Consider the following 10,047-nt stretch of genomic DNA (forward strand, 5'->3'; position numbering starts at 1 on the left):
TAGTGTATGCGCATAAGCTAAAAATAAAGGACAATGAACATGCTGCACTGTTGCATGAGACTCATAAGCAAGTCTGAGTTATTTTTACTGGTCTTTCCTACTATTTCCTTTAAGTGAAACCACTTAGCACACGATCAAGGACAGTATGTATTAGTTTGATATTGAAAGCCTCTAACATTGTTTGCATATAATGTCTAACTAACTAGCAGCTGTATTGATACTACAAGGAAAATGTAAGTGTCCTTTAATGAATATTTTAATTAACCTAAAGCTTGTGTGTCTGTATGCTCAACAATTAACCAGTATCACCTTTGGAAAATTGAATGGCTTAATCAATCAAGTGAAACTGAGCTACTTTTACACAGTCACCTTATCATTTCTTTAACCAAGCAGTTTATAATGTTATCTTCAGTTCAGCTTGCCCGGTAAGCAAGATCTATTATGCAACTATCTGGACTGGAAAACAACACAGATGCTGTAATTATCCTGTCTGTGAAAGGCAGGACTGTAGGTTTTTGACTATACAGTAAGTCTTTCTTAGTATTACATAAAAATAAAGACTTCTAGTTGAAACTTTTGTCATTGATTCATATATATATATATATATATATATATATATATATATATATATATATATACACACACACACACACACACACACACACACACACACACACACACACACACTATGTCACTTTCATGAATGTACTTAAATATAATAGTTAAAGCAAAGCAGAAAATAACTCCATGCTGGTGTGCCACAAAACCATAGCTGTTCATTCCTTGCAAAAAGGACTGGACGTATGAAATTGTTACATGCATTTAAACACATTTTTTTTTTTTTTTTTTTTTTTTTTGGAAATGCATTCACTGTCACAGACACAGGGTAGAGCAATATGAGGAGTTTCTGCTATTTACAAACCTTCTTGTGTAAGAATTCAAAGAGACCATAGATCTGAGTAGCAATTTATGTTTTATCAATCATATTATTGTGTCAGGAGGAATACAACATTTTAGTCACTATGACAGGCAGTGGCTGCTGAGCACAGCACCTGGGTTATAATCTTAATATGACATTCAATCTTGCTAGTCACCAAGGTAAAATGAAGGACTAGGGTACTACTAACATTTGGGGTACTACTGCATTTTAAAATTATTGCATGTATTTGAAGATGGGACAACAGTCTATTCGGGGATACAAAGCTATTTAGTAAGTAATAGATTTGAGTTGGGCAAAAGCAGCCACCACTAACCTCTTTGAAAAAAGTATCAATAAAACATATACTGTTTGTAATGAAACTAGACTATTCCATATGAGCTGTCAAATCTGCTATTGTGGCTGGTGTAAGATGTGAATCAGATAACTAGTTTGGCACTGGAATATTCTTCTTAGGCAATCAGGACTTGATGAGAGTAAAAGGTCACAAAACTCAGCTCTTCTCACAGCTATTTTGTAAGATGTAGCCATTCAGTCATTGAACTGAATCATTAAATTAAGATGACTTAGTTTAGAATTTGGTCTGTCAACTTAATTCCACATGAATCATTCTATGATCTATACACCTTTCTAAAAGTCCTGTTTTTTTAAGTATTGTTAGTGTCATAAAGAATCTAGAACTTCCTTCATATCTGACTTGTCTGCATGTGGCCATTGAAGTCGTTGTTTTTTGTGGTTAAAATCAATTCCTGAAAGGCTACTCTATCTGTCCTTTGTGTGTTGGTCTCACCGTCTTCAATACCATTCCCTTTGCGAAAGCACAGCACTTTTCGAAAGCTTTGTTTGAAATTGTCAGACAGAAAACCATATAGGATGGGGTTGGCGCAGCTATTGGCATAAGAAACGACCACCACGAAGGAATACACTCCGATCTGGAGTGGTTCTTCTGGCAAGATGATAATCAGGTTAATAATATTCAGGATGTAGAAAGGTAGCCAGCAACATACGAACACCACCACGATAATGATCACCATTTTGGTGACTTTTCTTTCAGACTTTCTTCGCTTTGTCGACCCAACTCTTAAACCAGATGATTTGAGTTTGACCACAATCAGAATGTAGCACAGGGAAATCACCAGCAAAGGTATGAAAAACCCTATAACTGATGTGTAAATTATAAAAGCAGTGGACCAAACTGATGTTGGTTCCGGCCAGCTGATGTTGCAAGTCTGTATACTTTCTTGGACGTCAGCAAATATGATCACTGGTAGCACAACTATGAAGGACAGTATCCAGACAGTTGCGTTGATCATCTTGGCTATTCTGGGCCGACGCCACTTGGTGGACTTGATGGGATGTACCACAGCCAGATAACGGTCAATGCTCATCACAGTCAAGCAGAAGATACTGGTAAACTGGTTGATGCTATCCACAGTCATGACAAGTCTACAGAGGAAGGATCCAAAAGGCCAATAGGATAGGGCATTGTGTGTGGCAAGGAAAGGTAATCCCAGCATAAAAAGCTCATCGGCCACTGCTAAGTTTAGAATGTAAATGTTAGTAACCGTTTTCATTTTGGTATACCGAAGGACCACATAGATGGCCAAAGTGTTTCCGCCAAGTCCGATCACAAACACTATGGAATAAATTATAGGGATGATGATAGCGCTTATACCCTGTACGGGCAGGCCTTGCGTTGTTTCATTGTGTGTTAAGTTCTCAACAGTAGATTGGTTGATTTCTCTTAAGCTGACATCCCAAGCAGGAACTGTAAAGACATCCATGGTGTCCACAGTGTTCTCAGGGCTCCCAGATGAAAACGTGAAGGATTACAAATCCTAGAACGACAATAAGAGACTGAAATCAACATTTTATTTTTTCTTCAACCCCCAACAAAGTAAGCAACCTGCAACATGCACAAATACTACAACTGGCTGTGACTTTACACTCATTTAATTCCAAATGTGTTAAATTGTTCAACACATTTAAACATATAGGGGGTTTATTTAATGATATAAATATGACAGATCTTAATACCACCCCTCTTTAATTCTTTATTAATTTGGATAGGGTTTTCCCACAATGTTGACAACAACCGAAAAATACAGCATTACACATCTCCACGTGTTTCTACAGTTGTTTCAATAACGTACCTGTAATTTTTCTTTTCATTGTTAACATCCTAACAAAGTTTTACACATGAACTTTAAAGCCTCTTTAAAGCTCTTTTGAAAATGTCCGGTCTAGTGCACTGGGGTTTGAGATGTGTCCTCTAAATCCTTGGAATTAAAAAAAATTAAAAAAAAAAATAAAAAAAAAAAAAAAAAAAAAAAGGATCGAAATTGTTGTGTTACCTGTTTGACAATGTGGGTAATAATCTTTACAATATCAGTGCACTAGAGTGGACATTTTGAAAAGCGCTTTGAAACAGGCTTTAAAGTTTTAAGTATAAAAAGTTGCCAGGATATTAACAATGCAAAAAAAAAACAAAAAAAAAAACCAGGTACGTTATTTAAACAGTTGTAGCAACACGTGTGATGCTATATTTTTCAGAACCCTGCTACTCTTTAATATTGCCACTCTAATTCTTTATTAATCCGGGTAGGGTTTCCCACACCCCATATTATATTTTCTCTATTTTATTAAAGTATGTTTGAGATATTATATAAAATAAGGTGCAGATACATTTGCATGAAATCCATCAAACATCTTGTTGTGGTTTAACCTAGCGGAGTACAGATCAATGAAGTGAACCCCAAAACAGCTTAGCTTTCATCTTTCACCTTTGCTATTGTAAATCAGCACAGTAATTTTGCAGTTTACACTAATGCACGCAGCCATCATAAGCAATCAATTAATCATAAACTCTTGGAACATTAAGAAACTAAGTGAAGTACATTTTTTGGTAAGAAGGCATTATACTTATATGATTATATGAAGCATTTAAATTTCAGATTTTCAGCAAGCTTTACCATGTAGGTTTCACTTGCTTTACTGTTGTAAACATGTTTTGGGGTTGTTTGAAGAGCCTTGATTGTGGTTGTCACATCGTCTGGTGATTTTGTGCCATTCATGCAGGATGTAAATGGGGGCTTGTTTTTTTAGCTTCACCTTACATGGGGGCCCACGTCACAGAAAAGGACAGTTTTGCAGAGACAGACTGCACTTCAAATTCATTTCCCACCTTTCCGAATGTAATATTGAGACATGGAAATGTTGCCAAACAGGGTATTCTGCTAAATAACAATCTTTTTTGTACAATATTGTAGCTGGGTATGCTACACACAAAATCCTAAATGCAAACGATAATGTGGAGAGGCTAAAGTCACAGAGGCAATGTTTTTTTTGTTTTTTTTTCCTCCAGAAATTAAATGTCTGTGTTGTTTATTTCTGATTTACTATTTGTTTTTCCTTTTTTTCTGAAAATGACCTATTACAAATCACCTTAAAAACCTTAAAACAATACTGTACCAAAACAATATACAATGGATCATTCCTTTTTTTTGGGGGGGGGGGGGGGGGGGGGGGGGGGGTTGGGCCCTGTTGTGCAAATAAATGTGTTTATGTGAGTGATCACTGAGGCAAGCAAACACGGTGCTGTTATTACAACAACAAACAGGGTCAGCTGGGTTGTATAGTAAACAAACATAAACATTAAGCCATATTACCATAATAGTTAAACCACCAAATCTGATCTTTTCAACTTTCCAAAGTTAAGCAAGGTTGAGCCAGATATTTGGATGAATGAGCTCCAAGGAAAACCAGGTGCTGCAGTTTATGATGTGAATCTGAACACCAACTCCTGCCTCGGGCTAGACTTACTGATAAACAAGATACTGCTAAACCCTACACTGTGCCCTATGGCTTTGGTCTTATTGTTCTTGTGTCTTAGATACACACAGCCCTGTTCACGAAGCATATTTAGAGTTTTGTAATGTCCAATAATATCCAAAACATTATTTTATCCAAAAGTGACTTGATAATTTGTAACAATCTGCAGCCCTGTGTTTGTGGACCTATTTGTAGTGTATTCAAAGTAAGATGGCTAGCTTACACCAAAATCATTATGTAACCAAAACACCCTGCAGGTATTTTTACAATGTTTTGTTTTTCTTAGGACTCCCATCTCAAACTATTTAGTACAAATGCTAATTTACCAGATCTCAGGGTAGTTTATTTGCAGGTACACCCCTGAAACCTCACTTTGACAAATAGTCATATAACCTTTAAATAGATAATTAAAAGATGTGTGAAACCAAATTAAAGTAGACTACAGTACCTCGGAGTAGACTCTAGTCTCACAAATATATATATATATATATATATATATATATATATATATATATATATATATATATATATATATATATAGAAGATAGAAGTCAAAATTAATCACAATATACAGAACACCATTATATCATGTAGAATATAATCATGGCTTTGAATATAAACAATAACAATATTTGTTATTCATGCTGTCAAAAAACCAGCGTTTTTGGGACCTATCCATTGATTGGATGTAACTAAACAAGTGCTTCCTTGAGAAAGAACTCTTTACTATACATGTTATAACTTTACAACCGTCTATCCTGTCTCTCTCTCTCTCTCTCTCTCTCTCTCTCTCTCTCTCTCTCTCTCTATATCTATATATATATATATATATATATATATATATATATATATATATATATATATATATATATATATATGAATCAGTGATTGGGAATCCTGGTCATGATTGGTTAAAACCTCATCATAGGAGGAAAAATTGATTGAACTATTGCCTTAACATCCTTAAACCACCAGTCAATGGTCTCCATCTGTCATGTGATTGGTTCACATCAATCACATGACACTGTCAGTCCCACCCCTTTTCAAAGGAACACTCTTTCTCCCCTGCACTCTTCACAAGAGAAAATGGCTACACACCAATTCTGTGAGTTAACAGAAAATGAATTACAAAACATACTACAAAAGAAGGATGCTCCAGACAATAAAATGGTGATTAAAAACGCCACTGTAACTGTTTTCTGACTTTCTGAAATTCAAACAAATTCAATTCAACGATGTAAACGAATATGATAGGCAGGATATAAACTGGATTATGCAGCAGTATGCAATCCAGACGGAGACAGAGAAAAAACCTGCTAACTATATGGTATGAACTGTTATTTATTTATTTACTTATGCTCTATTAGCTATATTTAAACAAAATACATAAAGCCATATTTACTATCCAACTTTACTTATTTTCTTGACTGAATCATGTATTAAATATGTATTGCAGACTTGGCCACAGTGGAAAACTAACTAGCATCATTAATACAAACTTCTAATACATTGCATTCATTCATTGGTCAAATCTATCAGCCAATTACTGACAAATTTCCATCAACTTATAAACTGCCGTGCTTTTGAATTACCACCTCCTCCCCAACCACCCCCACCTCACTCCCAGCCTTGTCTGGAGGGGGCAGTAGGGAGTATATGATGCGCCTTTGCCTAATATTTTTGTTCACTGGGATGAGCACGTTGCATAGATTTACTATTTTATTGTTTGTTTTTTAGCGGGTGGCACTGGGATGCTCTGAAGGAGGCTGTGCTCCAGCTATTAATATTCTACTTTTGTTTTTCTTCAACCTCTGTTTGGGTTCAATGTTTTTTAGAAATCTGTAAGATTTGTATTTTATTAAAGGTGGTCATTTAACGCAAGATTGTCCTGACTGAAAACTTTGCTAACAAAATTTACAGGCCAATTATGAATTTGCTTAGAATTGTTGACAGCGAAGATTGACCGGCATAACAGCGTCCTCTTCGTCAGTTTGTTTCTTTTTTGTTAAATCCTGGCTGTAGGAGACTTTAGAACTGTACAGTACATGTATAAGTAGATCATATTTTTTTAAAGCTTTTTTTCCGTGAGGTTCTTGACACGTCAGGTCTCTGCTTAGCATATAAGCCGGTTACTGTACTTGCATGACTTTGATTTGAAAAACTGGAAACACCCGCTGCCCTCCATTGACTGAAAAATGTGTTAGGGATGCTATTAGCATACACACTGTAAAAAAAACAAACAAAAAAAACAACTATTTTTCCTGTACATTTTCTTTAATATTGACATGTTTTTCAATGATTTTTTTGTTTTTTTTATTACGGTAAAAGTTGTTCAATATTAGTGTAAAATACTTTAATAAAAAAAGATGTACCTTTTAATAATTGAAAATTATACACTCAACTTAATCTACAAATACAGTTTTATTAAGTCAATATTAAGGTACATTTACCCTAAAATTTATTATTATTATTATTATTATTATTATTATTATTATTATTTATTCAATAATAATAAAAAAATGTCAACACATTATAATAGTCTCTTAAAATAACACCGTGGTATCTAAAATCTGTTGCATAAGATATATGTTTAATTCTTAAATATCCAGTTGTACAGTGAATAAAGTGAGTTTATTTTTTTATGATATATTTTTTTTAATTTTTATTTTTTTTAAATCCTACATTTAAAAGTAGTAAATCCCTATAAGCTGCCTCTTCCTGTTACTGCTCTGTTTCAGTCAGGACGGGCAAGACAGCAGGAGGGGCAAGAAAGAAACGCTGGGCTAGCACACGCCGTAGCTGTATAGCTCTGTACCAACTAAATACAATGCAGAAATGCAGGTAAATGCCAGGAAAATACGTCACTATGCAACTAAGATATAGTTCCAGGAATTTCTTTTAATGTTTTAATGTCAATTGCTTTTAATGTTATTGGAATTTTAAGAAACATAATTGAGTTTAGCAACATAAAGTATTGGATAGGTCTCGTCTAGTTATACTATTAAATATGTTAATCAAATAATATTACGATAATATAAAAAATAATAAAAGACTGACACTGTTTGAAAGTGGCTGGCTACCCCGCTAGCAATACCCCCTTACTACTACACACGGGTGGAATAATAAATTAAAACATACTATATTGTCTATAAATTTAAATTCGGTCACGATTAAATCTCACAATTAAATCAGAAGCGCATTTTAAAAAGTCATTTAAAACCACGTTTTCATGCTGTTTTAAGTCTTTACACTTGTTCACTCTTTTCCGAATGTTAAAATCTGTTACCTGTTTTAAATCTTGTTTATAACCTTCGGCATCCTCTGCATCTCGGACATGTCGCTATAGTTCAGTCGATTCCTTCTGTCCCATCTTTGCATCCAACCCAAACCGCAACTCATTTTAAACTGCAACCAGCTTTCGTAAATCTCGATATTCTCAGCGCGTAACCCAGCTAACACAGCACGGACAGTCTGTATTCTCAAGAAGTCCTTGTAGTAAATTCGGGCACGGTTTAGAAATTAGCTGTACAGGGGAAGGTGCTGTATAACTACCAGGTATTGCTGCGAATAGATTTACTGCGTAAAAATAGTTTTGTTCTTGTTGGTTTTCTTTTTCTTATAATGTTTGTTTTCATAAAAGCTGCTTTTGTGGAAGTCTGTGTTTTAAGTAGAACATATATAAATGTATGTCCTTGGTTTGATATTTGACATCGCATGTAGTGCTGCACTGCTTAATGTAGCTTCACTGCTTATGAGCGCAGTGGTTGGGGCGCTGGTATTTAACAATACCGAGACGTGACACTGGACACCCGCGTGATGTTTTTGCTACCCACCTTTCCCATGTGTGTGTGTGTGTGTGTGTGTGTGTGGTGGTGGTGGTGGTGGTGGTGGTGGTGGTGGGGGGGGGGGGGGGGGGGTACTTATCGCTTATCGACGTATTAAAAGATGCAGGAATTTTCTAGATCGTAGAAAGGCTGAACGTAACACCTTATCTAGCAAAACACTTTAAAAGTATTTTATGTCGTTGACTACATATACAATACCTGCCACGATTAATCCGCAACACAACCAAGGACATTTAGGGCTCGCGACTTCCTATAGAAGAATGTTTTTGTATAGATTTTTAAAGTGTGCTTATCAAAGTTTTGTTATTATTACGTTTTTTTTTTTTTTTTATTACAGCGTTATTATTATATTATTATTATTATTATTATTATTATTATTATTATTATTATTATTATTATTATTAAACTAATTTCAAACTATACATTCTTTACCCCCTCTAGTGGCAAAAAGCTAACTAAACCATGAAAAGCATAGAAAATGACTGCAAGCTGAATGGAATGTATTGCTCTTGGTTAAAACTAGCTTAACCCTGTGCTGCCAGTGTATTTGAACAATAACTGTCTCTATTAGCCCTTAAAAAAAGTTGCATTTGTAACCATGTTACATTTGCACTTTAAATATTACACTTAATAATAATTTCCCTTGCTACAGATGATATTTGATAAATGAATCAGTTCATGTGAGGGACAACCCATTTCCCAAAAGTGTGCGCTAAATATGCTAGATGTTTTTTTTTTTCTTTCTGATTCTGATGATGTATTGCTTTGTGTTAAATGAATCCAATGTCATCTGGATTAAAGTTACCACCTGTAATCAATTAATTACCATTTTTACATTGCTTTTTTACTGCTATGTCACCCAGGGCACATTTGAGTTGTGATTCTTTCTGCATTGACTTAGTTAGACAGCAGCTGTGCAGGGAATACTTGAATGGCTCTGACAGGAGCATCACAATGTATGAATATGAGAAATGTCCTTTAAAAAGTAATTTAAACACTACTGTGAACCCTCTGCCTGTTCTACCCAAGACATCTACACGTGTGCTTTGTTAGATACCATTTTAACTACCCGCCTGTACTTCTGAGGACTCTTTACATTTTCTATGGTTGTTTACCTGTAGATTCAATAAATTACTTAAAGGAATCTAACCATACCTCTAGTGGGAAGTCAACTGAATTGATTATTTCACAGTCCAAGGGCTAAATTCCCAAAGTTATTTACTCCAAATTGTCATTAGCACATATTCTTCGGAAAGGAGAGTTGCACCCAATAAAGTTATCAAATCCGATGTTTTATTTTTATTTTAGTTTGCCCAATTATTTCACCCCTGATTTTCCCACCAGTTTGGACTATCCAAAAAAAAAAAAAAAATCCCTTCACCGCAGCAATTCCCCGTGCAGCTCAGGAGAACTGGAGGTTCAGCAGGCATCCTC

At 35.1% G+C, this 10,047-nt stretch overlaps 1 protein-coding gene across 1 annotated transcript; it reads right to left on the reverse strand.

Moving 5' to 3' along the window:
- Positions 1-717: 717 nt before the first annotated feature.
- LOC121330527 (somatostatin receptor type 5-like) lies at positions 718-8,532 on the reverse strand. The gene is made up of 2 exons (XM_041277106.1): positions 8,055-8,532; positions 718-2,775 (listed from the first exon to the last, which is right to left on the reverse strand). The coding sequence occupies exon 2, from the start codon at positions 2,719-2,721 to the stop codon at positions 1,624-1,626; it is 1,098 nt and encodes a 365-aa protein (XP_041133040.1). The 5' UTR covers positions 2,722-2,775; positions 8,055-8,532; the 3' UTR covers positions 718-1,623.
- Between the last annotated feature and the right edge of the window lie 1,515 nt (positions 8,533-10,047).

Source organism: Polyodon spathula, chromosome 18, assembly GCF_017654505.1.
Source record: "Polyodon spathula isolate WHYD16114869_AA chromosome 18, ASM1765450v1, whole genome shotgun sequence".
Taxonomy (NCBI): Eukaryota; Metazoa; Chordata; class Actinopteri; order Acipenseriformes; family Polyodontidae; genus Polyodon; species Polyodon spathula.

Coding starts and splice junctions, on each gene's coding strand:
- LOC121330527 (XM_041277106.1), bottom strand. CDS start 2,721: ATGGATGTCTTTACAGTTCCTGCTTGGGATGTCAGCTTAAGAGAAATC.